Source organism: Xyrauchen texanus, chromosome 28, assembly GCF_025860055.1.
Source record: "Xyrauchen texanus isolate HMW12.3.18 chromosome 28, RBS_HiC_50CHRs, whole genome shotgun sequence".
Lineage (NCBI taxonomy): Eukaryota > Metazoa > Chordata > Actinopteri > Cypriniformes > Catostomidae > Xyrauchen > Xyrauchen texanus.
In genome coordinates this window covers 9,576,668-9,593,679 of record NC_068303.1, presented here as the reverse complement: position 1 = coordinate 9,593,679, position 17,012 = coordinate 9,576,668, and the positions used below count along the sequence as shown (strand labels likewise).

General features: G+C 35.8%; 1 protein-coding gene across 2 annotated transcripts in view; it reads left to right on the top strand.

The window, feature by feature from the left end:
• msraa (methionine sulfoxide reductase Aa) overlaps window positions 1-17,012 on the top strand; it is an 82,594-nt gene that overhangs the window by 48,359 nt on the left and 17,223 nt on the right. For both annotated transcript variants that reach the window (XM_052095215.1, XM_052095216.1), the window contains exons 4-5: window positions 9,161-9,265; window positions 13,500-13,606. In XM_052095215.1, coding sequence (XP_051951175.1) covers window positions 9,161-9,265; window positions 13,500-13,606 — 212 coding nt within the window. The remainder of the gene's footprint in view (window positions 1-9,160; window positions 9,266-13,499; window positions 13,607-17,012) is intronic.

Here is a 17,012-nt window from a genome sequence, read left to right as displayed (position 1 = left end):
AATCTCACTGTCTGCAACTTCACGTTTGTGTCATTTTTGTCCTTTCTAAACAAGAACATGGCTAATGAAATAGCTCTTTTTTTTAGGGGAACTGCTGGCCACCACTAGCTTTCTAGCTAACCTCTGTGTATATTGCTGTTCAAACATCATTATTGTGTCTGCTATTTTAATCTTAACTAAGTTTCTAGACTGAAACTCCTGGCTACATAACAGGAGATGTCTGATTTTGTCATCAAAACCTTAAAGGTCCCCTGACATGCTTCTTTTTGTAGGCTTTGATATAGGCCTTAGTGGTCCCTAGTACTGTATCTGAAATCTCTTTTACAAAATTCAGCCTTGGTACAGAATTATAGCCACTACAAGCCAACCCATAATGAGCTTTCCTTCAGACGTGCCGTTTCGGTGTCTGTAGTTTTAAATGCTAATGAGGAGGAGAAAGGCGGGGCAAGGTGTAGTGTGGGTGTGGTCTTGACCAGCTTGCGGCAATGGTACCATGCATGTTTACATTGGATATATTGCAATGGCACTTAGACACGCAGGCGTTTCAGTTTGAATCAGAATCAGAATGAGCTTCATTAGCCAAGTGTGTGCAGATAGCATGGGGAAAAAACTGTTTTTTTTTGTGCCTAACATTAGATGTTCTAGTACGCAGAGATCTGAAACGTCTGTAATTTTGTAAACATATCACCAACAGGAGAACGGATATCCAAATAACAAAGAAGTGTACAACACTTGCGTTACAGTGTGTGTATTCACACATATACCTGATGCTATCTACCTTTACATTAGCGACAGTAACTCGGCTGTTACCTGCATAGCTAATGTTACAGCCACATTCTACGTGTAACAAGCTAGGTAACCATAAATAGTAAAGCAACACAATTATATATAATTAGTTGACTTACTTGTCTGAGGTTTGTAGGTGAGCCAAAGAGAGTTGGTACTGATCCAGACTTCAGTTTCAGACGTTCAGCATGCCCAGCTCTGAACTGACCCATGTTGTGAAAACAGTCGTCTGTGAAATGTTTGGCGCAGACATACAAAGATTTGGTGTGTTGTGTCGGTGCATTCCCAGAGTAAATGAAATTTATCCATTGATCCTTCTGGGGATTGGATGAAGGAAGTAAAATAAGACTTCTGTGATCATTTGTGCATTCAATTCTTGAGCAACTTTTGTGCTTCGATCGGTCACACGCCATGATATCTCTCGAGGATAAACTAAAATCGTGCGCGTTCGTACTTCCTAGCTCGAATTCTCTGGGCGGGCAAAGCAGAGAAGGGGGAGGTAACCTTTCCCCCGTATGACGTCATACAGGGGAGATTCAAGATCAGCCCGTCTGAGATCTCATTTTCTCACAGGCAGAGAAAGATAGCCAAAACTCGGTTTACACCGACTTAAATTTCTAGACACGAGGAGACCATATACAGGCTAGGGGAACTAATATTAATGTTACAAAACCTCAGAAAGTGAAAATTTCATGTCAGGGGACCTTTAATGCATGATGTTACATTCAAACACGTGACACAGCACAGCTGCATAGTTAGTGCCTTCATAAAACACGAATCATGATGATCAGCTGAAAGGCACATACCATAAATGAATACCCTATATTAGAATGATCAAATCTAGAATAATCTTATCAATATGTTAATGTATTTTAATGATCCTGTACCTGGCTAAACCGGCAGGACATTGGTTCTCCAGGACTGTAGTCGAAAGCCCTGACATATAGTATACTTGCAGAGAGTAATACAGCTCCTGAACAAGCCGTTCAATGGGAGGAACAAGTTTAAAGACATAAGTAGGAATGTAGTAAGATCTAGACTTTGTACAAGATGAACAGTGCCAGGTGCATTTGGGAGGTGCTGCATACACTAATGTAAAACCAGCCAGCCAACATCTCGGACATCGTAACCATAGACAATTCAACAGGAATTGATAGATAGCAGTCCCAAATGATGGTAGGTAGAAAGAAGAATGTGAAGCTTGAGAAATGTTAGAGAATGAGAAAGAGGTAAGTCAAAGCCTGAGTAGATCCAGTTGTGATGGGAGGCTCTTGGGACTGCGACACCTAAGATGGAAGAAAGCCAGATTTAGAAAGTCCCAGTAACAGCAGAGAATTATTTTCAGAAAAATTCAATCAGAAGCGTCGTAAAAAGATACTGAGCTAAATCTGTAAGCTCTGAGCACTTTTGCAGAGTACCAGAGATTGAGAGAACAATATATAAAATTGTACACTAATAAATGCTTTAATTGGAGGACAGAAATTACAATTCTATAGCAGTTCACAGACAATCCATAATCACAGTCTTGTTCCATTTCCAAAATCTGCAATCATCCAGATGGCATTAATATATGCTTGTACTTAAAATGATAACATGTCTTGCTCATATAGAAATGCTTTGCTAATTTACCAATACAAAAAACAAACAACAAATGCTCATACTGTACAGCTTTGCCCATCCCAAAAAAATTATAATGGTGCTTTAACCTTAATGCAATAAAATGCATTAATCAAGATTGACGATTTTGACATGGGAGGATTTAGGGTAGCTGTGCCAGCTGTTGGCCTAATATGTGTAGATCCGAGCCTCTCCCTCTTTATCCTGCTTTGTAGGATTTGGGATTTAAAATATTAAACTTTATTATTCTTTTTTTTTTTTAAAGTAAAATTTTTTAAAGGGCTCATGACATGACATATTTAATTATTATTTGAATATGTTCCTTGAGGTTCACTTATATTATAAGTATTTTCTTTTGCTCAAAAGTTATTTATTTGTAAAACATGATTATTTTTCCACCCTCATTCTGACCATCTGTCAGAAACTTTGGTTTTATTGCTACCTCTCCTTTAAGACTTGACAGTAAATTCCCTCTGTTATGATTGGCTCTCTACTCTTGACTGACCTGCTCTCACCTTGCCATTTCACTGGTAAATATTACTAGGCAGGCTACAGAACTGATGAGGTAAAGTAGGGGTTGTTGTGAAGGTAGTCAGATGTAAATGTCTACCACAGTGTGACATCACAATGTGGAGGAAGTTGAGAATGAGTCGTTTTGGCAGCTTGGTCCCAACAAATGCTGTTTTTGCAGCGAGGAGAATGTTTTGAGTTTTGAAACTACAGTTTGTTTTTATAGTAGAAGGACTTCTTATATGTCAAAATATCAAGGGAAATTTGATTCCTTGTGTCATGACCCCTTAAATTCAGTAATCAAAATAGACATACTGTATACAAAGAGCACAAATTAAATGAATACTTTAGTCTGCTACCAATTCATTTTCATTACTTTGAAAAATGCAGATTAATTTAACTGTACATTCACTAAGAATGAATTTACACTTGCTGATAGTGTTGTTTATTTGCATCAACTGTCTGCATTGTTCAAGCACACAATTCACAAAACAAATTAGGTATCCATGCAGAACACAAAAATCTGTGCTGAACAGTACTATGTTGTTCTGAAATTCAGCAGACTACCAGTATATGGCATACTTTACTAGGACTGTACAGCATTGCTCAATATAGACCTAAATTGACTCTTTAAAATGTAGAAAGTGCACTCAATTACACAGCGCATCTGAATATATATGCTCTTCTCTGTAACTTGATCATCATTGATGAATTACTGCTATGATGCTCACTAGAAAATGTACACAAGTGTACTTCTTTTAAACAGAATTCAATTTACCGCCTGCTTTCTGTGTGCTGTAATAGCGCAAAGATAATTGTCACAACCTATAATAAGCCTTACCTTAAATAGAAAGGAGGCATGTTTGATCTGAAAAGAATGACAATTACTTAATTTAAATACGCATGATGCATCACTATTCTAGAACAGATAGTGCCTGGTTCACAGATGATTACGTGAATAAGCACAGGATTTATTTGCTGAAATACCACCTGCAAAAGTGACTGTTTAGTGAATTTGTCCTGATGTTTTCAGTTGAGGAAAACATTTACTGCTCAAACTTGCACTTAAGTTTACTTCAGCCTAGAGGAGCATGACAGACCTGGCCTTTGATCTTCCAAGCTTTCCCTGGGTGCCTCTGCAGTGCAACTTTACAACGATTTCCTATCAAGTGAAATTGCACTAATGGCCTCTGACAGAGTACGATGCATTGCTATTCCTTAAGGCAAAGTTCAGAAGACACACACATACATGCACAAACACACATAATTCCATTTCACTGCAGGACATTCATATTTAAATGATCTTTTTCTCAGAAACTGTACATTTAAAAAATCTGGGCTGTTGTATGATTCAGCTGGAGGGAAGTGGCTAAAAGCAGAGGTGGTATACAGTGCAGTGTGCTGACAGCTCAGAAGGAGCTGTCCAGTTGATTGGTGCTGAAATGAATGCTATGGCTCAAACGGTTGCCTAAACTCCTGTGGTCTCTCCTAAACTCCTGTGATCTCTCCTTCTCCTTTATGTAATGGTGACATCCCTTTAAAACAAGTAAGTCACACAATTTTGGAAGAAATATGAAGATAAGTTCACACTTTATATTAGGTGTCTTTAACTACTATATACTTGGGTTCAAATTAAAGCATCTGGTACAATGTACTTATTGAATTCATGCACGTTGTTCTGCGAAACTATCTCAAGATTAGCATGTGCTGGAATAGCATGAGCGTTATTTGTAGGGTTACACTGCAAATAAAACCCTGTTACATTTACGGTAAAAACTAGCAGCTGTGGTTGATGGAATTTCACCAGAAAAATAATAAAATAACTGTGACCATGTTTCAGACATTACTGGATGTAATTTTTGTGCCTGCATGTTTTACAGTTCACTGCCGTTTATTATTGAAATAATTTGAAATGTATTTTAACTACCATAGTGCCACAATTTGACTTACATTTCATCAAGAGTGGCCCTTCCAAGTCCAATGGCCAATAAATATGTATAGACAGTGCACAGTGTCACTCACACAAACCAAAATAGCATCAGGGTAACTCATGAGACACTAAAATAATGCAAGAAACATGAACTAAATTAAATCAAATGTGACAAAATAACCCCATATGTACATAACTGATATGAAATATAAGATGAAACAAATATTTCAATGAAATATAATCAAAATAATGGGTCACTTATGGACTTCTGGGAATACCCAGTTATAATTTTTTCACCGTAATTTTAACAATAGTTTACCTTAAAAGTATATGTACATGTCTTGTTAACATAACTTGTCACGTTTATTTAACAATATTATACTGTAAAATTAAATGTATTGTTGTGTTAAATATATTTTTTCACCCTATATAGTAAGGTTTAACAATTTCAGTTTTTTTTTTTTTACAATATTTGTCCATTAAAATTGTGAATTATTTTACAGGACTAGTATAAGAGTTAAGGTTATGATTAGGATTAGGTTTAGGGTCAGGAATATGGTCACTGTGGGACTATAAACACAATGTATGAATATTTGCATATTATAATATAAGACATGTAAATCATATATTTCACTATTATTCAATTATAAGAAGATTTGCTTTGGCACCGAATAGGACATGTTTTTGTTGTGTTCTCAGAAATGTGTATATTTCTGCAACTGTGTGCAATGAAATATCTTTTTTTTTCTTCTCAAATATATAATCATACAGAAGATTTTACTGATGTCTGTGAGGGGGAGGGGACGTGCTATGATCCTCTCTGGTCATTCAATGCTCTCTCTCTCTCTCTCTCTCTCTCTCTCTCTCTCTCTCTCTCTCTCTCTCTCTCTCTCCCTCTCCCTCCCCCTCTCTCCCCCTCTCTCCCTCTCTCTCCCTCTCTCTCCACCCCCCCTCTCTCTCCCTCTTTCTTTCTCTTTCTCTCTCTCTCTGTTAATCTCAGCCCTGTCTGCACTGGAGCTTGTGTCAACAGGGGATTAAAGTGTGCGGGCATGTTCACCAAGCAGAAACTTGCACTAAAAATAAAGCCATCAACACAATTACAGCATAATCACAGAAAATAACATCTTAAAACTGAAGTCTGTCTTTGCGTCCATTTTGTAAGGCAGAATGAGAGCTGCACGAAGAGAGAATGTGACATGATGGCGTGCTTGTGCCTTTCCATCCCAGGCGTGTAGTATAGCAGTATCACACATAACCGGTTGTAGCTTTCCTTGCTCCTACATTTAAAGGCATGGTTCACTCAAAAATGAAAATTCTGTCATAATTTCTTACTCTCATGTTGTTCCAAACCTGAATGGCTTTCTGTCTGTGGAACACAAATATACAGCCTCACTGCAGGTATATTGTGAATGAGGATGTAATTCTGCAAAACATATCCTTTTATGTTCCACCGAAGAAAGTCATACGGGTTTGTAACGACAAGTGGGTGAGTAAATAATGACAGAATTTTAATTATTGGTTGAACTATCCCTTTAATCGATGGTCTGAGCAGAGGTAGAGGAGGGAGGATGTAAAGAGATGTGTGGGGAGTGTTGGAATGAGTTCAGTGTGTTCATTACTCTTCCATATACTTCCAGTTTGTGAATAATGCTGCCTGCTCTTATGCTTCCATTAGAACAATATTTCCTTATCACTGGATGTTAAAACATTTGCATTAAAAACTGACAAAATGTTTTGACAAATGCAGAACATGTACATTTTTGCTTCCTTTTGCTTTTGCTCCCATTTTATACAGTATATGCATGTTTCTATATCTGTTCTCTATAATAACACCTTTAATAACAGATTTTCAATCTATACACCGGCAGTGAATAAATTATAGATAAACACATAACAGATATCCATAGGTATAGATAAACACAAAGGATCAGTACATTTACACCCTGTTTACATTTGGTATTAAGATCCATCTCAGGTGGTTCAATACAGGTTTAAAAAGGGTCCAAAACTTTTCGTAATCAGATAATTTAAACTGATTTAAAAAAATTGTTTTTAGATAAAATTAAGATACTAAAGAATTGTTTTGTTATTGTTTTGTTTTTTGCTTTGCTTTGTTTTTTGTTTTGCTTTGCTTTTTGGTTTGGTGTTGTGTTTTGTTTGTTTTGGATTTGTGTTTTGTTCTTTGTTTGTGTGATTTACACTCTAAAACATAAATCATTGACAATATTGTGACATTATTGACAGTAAAAGTTAAGTTTATGTTGTACATAATAATACAATAAAAAAACAAACAGGTAAACAAACATATGTGTTAACCCCTTCCAACCTGGTCCTTTCCTTAATTTGAAGTGCATGGGCAATTGCACAGCTTTGGTTATCCATATTTCAGGCTCTGATAATGTAAATACCCCACTGCCGTCTTGCCTGGTAATGAAAATAACCCCACAGGTTAGTCCTTTATTACTTTTTCAATATCAAAGCAATATAGATTTACCAGAGATAACAGTGCAACCCCCCCAACTCAGTCCTAACTCTCACAGAATTTAAAAAAATATACATACATTTCTTAATTTGTTTTAAATAAATATCATAATTATTTAAATTCTTAGGGAATGCACAGATAAAATATATTCCTTAAAATGCACTGAAAGTCACTTTGGATAAAAGTGTCTGCCAATTTAAATGGTCACATGGAATAAAAAAACAACAACACATGAATATAACATGCTCCTACATGTGCACTCGTGAAATCCATGCGCTTTTCCCCCATGAAGGACGCACACACTCACAAACTTGCTTATTCAGCCAGCATTATTGCTTTTGGAGTAGTTGGCTTTATACTTTGATAAAACTTCAATGGCTTCTGCAAGACAACAGCACAACCACTTGCTGTTCTGCTCAGGGCTTGTTGTTTAAAGACAGAAAGAGAATAAAATTCAGCGATTCTCACTTTCATCTCTGTCTGACCCAGTTCTTGTCTTCTCTTTCAATCGCTGCCTTGCCATTGTTTGAATCCAGCCTTAATCTGAGAGCATAATCATTTCAGCTGGTTGAGTACTTTATGTATTATCCTTATGTTTATTTGATGCGTTATGCTTCTCCTCAATGCTTGCAAACCCAAATGGACTCTTTTCGATGTAATTTTCCTAAGTAATTTCCCTGTAGCTTCAAGAGGAAAACTCTCCTACTTTTAGACTTTGTTAACACTGCACACAAATCTGATATGGTTTTCAGATATGATCTTGAAGACTGTCTGTCTGGACTGTCATTTTGCAAATTAATTCTGTTTCGTTTGTATAGGCAGTGTAGTCAATTTCTGGTGTATTTAGTATTTAGAAAAGTAACTTAGAGTAGCGTGTGGAAAGACATTTTGCAAAATTAGAAATTTTGCATCTGCTCACTGCTATCATGACATCTTGCCTGAGTTGATCTCATGCATGAGAGAACATAAGAGAGATTCATGCATTCATATTGTGTACAAAACCATTGACTCACTCATTCACTGTTCACTTCAAATTGACTGTATATTTTCACTCACTCTTTCCTCATATTGCAAATTGAGTGTATACTGGCACAGCTCCAGACAATATTGTGCACCATGTTTTGCGTGACATGACGTGTTTTGTCCCGAATGTCGAAAAGTAATTGAAATCCCATCTAGTCGTTTAAATTGAGATACATTGCAAAAAAAATCATACGTTTGTCTTGTAATGTTTTTATGTTGTTCAGAGTACAAAAAATAGCTAAAAATGTTTGCGTAGGCTTGAAAAAAATATCTGATTTGTTGCTGCCACTTTTAATCAAGCCTTAGTGTTGTTCACACAAAACAGATTTTTGCATTGTCTGCACTGCTTTTTAATAGTTTTTCTATGTAAGTATATACACAACATGGACATCTTTGACCATTGCACTGCATCTTGCTGTCTTTTAAGATGCTATGTCAAATTAAATGAACAAGGATGCGTTTGATGTGAATTGCATCTAATACTTTTTTTCATTGTTTCCTCCATCTGATTTCAGGAGGTTGCAATAATTTTTTTTTTGAAGAAAAAGGTTTGAAGAAAAGCACCCAGGTGATGCTAGGAGCACAGGTAGATTGACTGCCCTTGCGCTCTTATGACATGGTCAAAAGACATAAAGTTAATCCATACAGAGGACTGACCTTACCTCTGGAGACACAGCCAGTCAAGCCAAGGTCATTGACCTATGATGACCACACCGGAATGAGACCGCATTGGGCCCGCTGTTAACTTACGTGTGTGTGTCTCTTCAGCGATGAGTTTTACACAGTCACCTCTCCTTCTCATCCTCATACAGGTAAAACAGGACACACAGAGGTGGTTCGCGTGGTGTATGAGCCAGAGAAAATCAACTTTGCCCAGTTGCTCAAGGTATTCTGGGAGAGCCATGATCCCACACAAGGTAACATTTTACCCCATCATAAAAACACTTTTTTTTTTTTTATTGAATACCAGATCCTGACAAATGTGTCAAGGCTATTTAGTCATTCATATTCTCTTGTACACAATATTATGAGAATAAAAAACCCTCAAAGGGTTAGTTAACCAAAACGAGGATCTTTGCCATCCCCATGTGACTTCAGGTAACACTTTACAATAAGATTCCATTCATTAACATTAGTTAATGCATAGGTATCATGAACTAATAATGAACATTATGTATTTTACAGCTTTTATTAATCTTTGTTAATGTTAATTAATACAAAATTGAATTGATTTCCAGGGTCATTTTTTTCTCTTTATAATATTGACTCAGTGTCATCCTTTTATGTCAAATACAATTTGAAAAACTACATCAACATCAACCAATATTTGTAGCGCTGGGTATTGGCAATGACTTCCCAATTTAATTTGATACAATTAGATTCCAATTTTGACCCAATTCAATATTGATTCATTTGGGAATATTTCAGTTACAATGTCAACAGGCATGTCTCATATTGCCTGATCTCTACACTGCATGACTGGAACACTTTCTGGGATCGCTTTTTTCTCATTCACGTATTTCCAAATAATTTGGCTATTAAGTTAACATAGCCTAAAAAACGAACAGGGGTACAACGGGGCTAAAGGCCCCATGGCGTAAAAGGCTTCTTTTATCTTATTTTCTCCCGAAATACTAAATGGCAACAAAAAATACCACTATACTTTCCAAAAAAACTTTTTATCACTATGCAGTGCAAAATGTTCCTGATCCACATTTTCCTGATCTTTTCATGTGGTGTCTAAAGGTTGAATTTGTGGCAAATATCTATAGATAATGAAAATCCCTGAAATCAACACATTTATTTAGATTTTTAATTTTAAGGCAATTATATATATATATATATATATTATTATTTTATTTTTTTTAAATAACTGTTCTATAAGTGAAAAGATAGTATTTGTGGTAAATAAATCCCCATGTTGCAGGGGCTGTTTTTTTTTTAACTAGGGGGATAGATTTACTCTTATAAATGCTCAAAGTGGGCTCACATTGACTCATCCAATCACAATGGAGATTAGTTTGTTTATAGAATACATTAGATGATATAAAATGCAAAATGTGTATGAAATTAACAGGACCCTTAGTTATTTAGGTGCACCATTTTCTTATTAGCATTTTTTGACAGATTTTGCACATTAACTCTCTTGCCTATATCTACACAATATCTTTTATCTTTTACCCCAAGGGTATGGGCCTTTACCCCATGTGTGAGGTAAAAGGCTCCCTCACCACCTTTGTTTAAAAACTGAATTTTAATCTAAACAACCTTCCGTTATTATTTCTTTTCACAGAAATAATGCTGTTCCATCAATATTCAATAAAATGAAATACATTTTTCCCATCTTGATATGTCGTGTGACCAGAAAAAAAGCTTATTTTTCTTAAAGGAGGCCTATTATGCCACTTTTTACAAGATGTAATATAAGTTTCAGGTGTCTCCAGAATGTGTCTGTGATGTTTCAGCTCAAAATACCCCACGGATAAATTATTATACCATGTTGTAAATGTCTCTTTTTGGGTTGAATCAAAAACACGTGGTTTTAGTATGTGTCTCTTTAAATGCAAATGAGCTGCTGCTCCCCACCCCTTTCAGGAAGAGGGCTGTGCCTTTACAGATTGTGAACAGCATAAAAAAAAAGAAAAAAGTCTGCTCTCTGCCTCACATTACTTCAGGCAGATTTTTTACAAGTGACAAAATTGGCAAAAAAGTTATTGATATTTAGTTAAAAATGTACATAGTATTGCTAGCTAATATTTATTTAGCAAGTTTCACAGAAACTGCCAAAAAACGTTTATATAAAAAGAAGAGGCTCACCGATGACGGTCACTACAGCATACTACATATTCTACAGCAACAACAAATCTGAATCAATATGACTGACAGTGTAAATACCGGAGTTCAGCCATATATGTATAAACCAGAGTCGGACACTGATGAAGGAGAGACTCCAGCAGAAGTCACAACTGTGAGAATGAACCAGGATGTTTCTGAATGGTTAATTGACACTACACAGCTGTGGTGAGTCAGTCTGACAACCAACATCCCTCGTGGTACTGATATGTTGTGCAGATGAGCTGTTTCAAGTAAACATTCCACTTTTAGTACAAAGTACATGTGGTTATGAATTATACAGACAGTAAGCTAAAAATAATGACATAGCTCTGGTCTCTGTGAATACAATCAGAGATAATGGTAACTTTAGCTGCATTAGCCGTGGAATCAGCTAACAAGCACATTGATTTGCAAACATTCACAAAATCTAAAGTGTGATTCTTACATCTTTTACAGCAAACAACAGAACACTTATGACGCTTGGCGGACTGTGTGTAGATCACTCAGGAGAGGATATATGATAATAGGGAAAGTCCATCACCAGTCGTGGGCGAGGTCTGCTTTAACTTGACGTCACTTTAGAGCAGAAACGAAAACCATTCATTTTGACACACTGTTTTTGATTTATAGAAATATAAGAAAGAGGAGTGGGTGGACTTTTAACACTGTAGGGTGGTTGCGTACACACACTGCCAACTCACATTTAGGTACAAACACCATGTAAAGGGAATTTTGCATAATAGGTGCATTTAAGGTATTCCTTCAGCCCCATTTTACCCTATATAATGCAATGACACAGAGGAGATGACAGCATTTCTTTAGATTTGGAATGAGGATTTTATTAAACAAAACTGTTGTCAAGTCCTTAATGCCAATTGAACAAAACACGGCAAAAATAAATATTTCACACGTCATATGGACCACTTTTATACTTTTTGTGTCTTTTTGTCATTTTTTTGGTCACTGCCATTGCATGGAAAAGAGCAGGCAGAACATTCTGGTAAATATCTAATTTTGTGTTTCTTGAAAGAAAGTCATATGAGTTTGGAACGACATGAAGGTGAGTAAATGATGAAAGAAGATGTTTTGGGAAAAGTTCCTTTAAGATTGGATTGACTTCACAAAAATAGTAAAAACCCAGTATAATACAGTACACACTACCCATTTACTGTTAATTATTAAGTAATTTTTTAGTGCAGTGATAATAAAAAAATATATATAAACGCTAGGCACAGAAAGCACACAATTAATACAGTAAGTTCCAGTAGCATGAGAGGTATGGTATGAGAGGCCCATTATGAAAGGACAGAGAAGAGAGACAACAGTTTGAGTGGCAGCAATCTGACCAGAAGATTCAGAGCGGAGATTGAAGTGTCTCAACCATCCAGTCACATAAAACCCAGTTGTATAAAACCCTGATTGTGTCTGCAGTGATGACAAGCACTTTTGTACTTAGATTGGCTTATACTTTACGTTAAACTAAAATCATTATTATTTAGCTGAAGTTGTTGAATCTTTCAAAGAACAAAAAAAAAAAAAGTAATTTAAAGAAAAGCTTCACACATAAAGAAATGAATTGTACTTTTGACATATATATGTTTTAAAATGATGTAAACCTACATGAGATATAGACTCATAAAAATGAGAAAAAGCTGTTGTATTTTACATAAGGGTGGTCCCCCTCATGGTGGTTGCCATGTTGAGATCACATGACCAGCCGAATACTACATAATTTATCTCAGTAACCCCCTATTATCATATACTTTTGGTTGCAGAATGCTGGGCTTTTCAGCAGAGAACAAATAGCCATTTTTACAAAGAAACCCAATACAGTCAGCTGTAGAGCTACAGCAATAAACTCAGACCATGGATGGAGACGGACATAGCTGTAATTAAAACTGCACTCTTCCCAAGCTTTCAGATAGACTCACTGCTGGTTGATTGGGAGTTTGTTTCCCGAGAAACTCTGCACTAATAGATGCTAATTTTGGATCCACTATTCTGTGACTGCACTGCGGGAAATGTCAGGGTTAAAGAGTTGCTTTAGTTTTAGAGTGCTCTATATTTAATTTAAAGGTGAAGTGTGTAATTTCTGTACCATTAGTGTCACCTAACTGAATTGAAACAACAATGATGAAATAATTACAAACAGAGCAATTTGTTTATAGTGCCACAAAGTCAGTGTTTACACTTTTTGGAGGAATCAACCTACAAATCACATATTTTAAGTTTTCTTTGCATAATAAGCTGGGATATGAGGAAGTACATTATTTTGCATTAACATCACCTTTACAATGTTCACTTTCTTCACAATAGGAATGCGTCAGGGCAACGACGTTGGTACAACCTATCGATCGAGCATCTACGCATATATGGAGGAACAACTCGAGCAGGCATTGCACTCGAAGGACGAATATCAAAAGGTATCCTTCTACCAAATCCTCTAAAAAACCTCAGGTGATCTTCACTAACACAACAGTTATACTTGTGTAGAAAACAAAGGCTGCTCCTTAGGTGTCAAAGTGCACAATAAGAAGGGAAAGGTTTTTATGATTGTATTTAAAAAAGCCCTCATTGGTTCCTGCTTCGTTTGATTACCTCAGAATCCATGACAGATAAAAAAGGTTTCCTCTTAAGCAGGTACAATGATCTTACACAAGAATAGTAATTCTGTTTGTCTTTTAGACAGCTCGGAGAAGGGTGACTTTAAATCTGAGCATGAGAATGTTCAAAGTTTTACGGTGTGGAGCGCGCAAGCCCTGCCATCTGCAATATGCATATATTTTTCTCTAATTGTGGAACTGTTTTTAAACCCAAATTGAGGTTTCTTGGTCTCAGTGGTGCAATAACAATACGAACCTGCATGCAGTTACACTAATAACCCCGCCCTATCCGTCGAGCCTGTTAGAACAATAGAAGCAGAGGAATTGACTGTGGTTCTTGCAGACACTAATCTTCCCCACGGTGCCCATGTAGTCTCATTTTCTTCCTTCAAACCCTTCTCCTCCCCCTCCCTCTTGTGTATGATCATACTTCATTTTTTTTGGGCTGTTTTCTTCCTTATTTCTACTATCCTTTCATTCCCTCAGTATTACAAGTCGGATACAACTGATATTGTTTTTTACATTTAAGTGTCCGATAACCAATATGCAGGATTATTTTTAATTGTTATTTTATTTCTCCGACCTGTCCAGGGTGTCCCCCGCCTTTCGCCCAATGTTAGCTGGGATAGGCTCCAGCCCCCCGCGACCCTGTACACAGGATAAGCGGTTGACGATGGATGGATGGATGGATTTTATTTCTCCTTTTTGACACAATAAAAAGTTAATAATAATTAAGCTACAACAATAAAAAAAAAAAATCATAAAATGAATTATAAATAATATTATATATTTCATTATGCATATACTGTATATTTTACATTTATTATTATATTTCTATTTTATATTTTATATATATATGTATATATATATATATATATATATATATATATATATATATATATATAATAATTATTATTATATATTATTTTTAACGTATTGTTTGCATAGATATCTAAACTTTTATTTAATATTAATCATAATAATTATTACTATAATGTACATAATCATAACACTACAACAATTAAAAAAATCATAACATTAATTATTCATAACATTATCTGTATATATAAATATAAAATATTATTATTATTATTAATGTTGCATAAAGTTATTTTTGCAAACAACAATAATATAGTAAAATAAAAATATCATTACACTAAAAATATACACTACAACAATATGAATAATAAATAGTATTATACATAGTTTTGTTATATTTAATTATATATTAATTATCAAATATAAAAATAATGTATAATAATATAATTTATGTGTTTTTGCATAAATGTATGCTATATTATTAATTGTGTTTATTGTTGTTATTATATAAATAATAATATTATTAATATAATAATAATTATTACTATTATTATTATTGCAATTAATCATATTACTACTAATAATAATATTAATAATAATAATAATGTTGCATAAAAGTTATTTATGCAAACGATGCATTAAGTTACTTTTGAACAGTTTTATCCTGTTGAACACACAGTGGTGTGATGGCATTATTGGGTGCTGTTTTTAGCATTTAGTGGAAGACACAATATTAAATAACCGATAACCAATTAAGTAAAAAATATGAGTATCGGTAAAAAAAATACTTGTCAAATCAATAATCTGTTCTATCTCTAAATACAAGCTATGCATTCTGTACCACACTTGTGAGTTGTGATGTGCAAGAACAGCTCTGATTCGTGCTCCGACATATTGCGGACAGTGTTGTGGCAGACACATTTGACTATGGATTATTAGACAACCTTGACTCTCATCGTCCCACTGTCCTCTCTTTTGCCTTCTTTGCATATCACATCAGACATATCTCTGCTTTCTTTGTGCTGATATGAAGGGTTTCTGCAGGCTCCCTTTTTGACATCAAAAGAACCCAAATGAACGGCACAGTCTGTCTTTATCACTCTGCTCTTCTCTGAGCGCTCCATTTTGAACACAATATCCAATATCTTTTCCTGTGATATGGTATATTTGGTATCTCGGCAACTGATTCTTGAGGAAGGATAGATGTAGCTATACACTGACGCCTACAGACACACTCTCACACATGCCCACAAATTGAGTCCTCACTGTTAACGATGAAAATGCTTATTTTAATAGATTGGGAAGCATATTCTTTGAAGTTCTTGCAGAGTACAGACACTGATGCTGATTTTAATAATTTGAGAAGCACCAACTCAAGAGACTGAATTATACGTAAAGGGAATTTGTTTTTTTTCTTCTAATATGCAATCACACTCAGTCGTACAGGCACTGCCTGTAGTGTTGGGACCCTTGGGATGAGAAGAGGGGGTGTGCTATTGCCATGCTATAATACACCATACCTTAATAGATATGATGCAAAACACATGTTTTTCTAGCTACTGTGTTTATATCTGCACTGCACCCATAAATGTCAACTATTACCATTAGCATTAACCGGTTAGACTGGTGGTTCCCCGACCTGAATCGGGTGGGAGAGGAGTGTGACGAGGAGGGTGTGGCCAGGCCGTGATGGAGCGCGGCTGGCGATGAATCAGCTGATCAGCAAGAGAGCAAGATAAGGGATGGCCGGAGATGCCGGTTCGAGAGAGAGAGATGCACATGGGGACGGTGTGTCATGTGTGTCTGTTTATGTTTGTTTAAGTTCATGTTTTAAGTTAAGTTTTTCATTAAACTTTTATGTTGACTGTTCAGCCGGTTCCTGCCTCTTCCTTGCCTGTCCTTTATCTGTTACATACACCTTTCAGGCAAATCACCCTGTTGTCTCTGCATATTAAGCTGGAATAGGAGTATTTTAAGATCAACATATTTCACCATTTAGCAAAACAACGCTCCAGCATCTCTCTCTCTCTATCTCTCTCTCTCTCTCTTTGCTGAGAGAATGCTTTATTTTCTTGTTGTGGAATTTCATGTACACAGGTTTTATTTGGGACTGGAAGTGCGAGTCCCAACATGGTCAATTGCAATTCTCAAATAGTTCTATCTATGATCTAAAAAATAGGACATGTAGAGGACTCATGTGGTATTTTGTTTTTTTTACAGAGGCTAAATGGATCATTTTCAGAGTGACATGTTACACGGTTGAATGCGAGTTCATGGAGTGGTGATTTTTAGGACAGTGTGTTCATGTGAGAGATTTAATGCAAATTACTGTGAGATAGTAGTGTTGTTCTTAGTTCTTACAGGGATAGTTCACCAAAAAAATAAAAATTACATTCTGTCATCATTA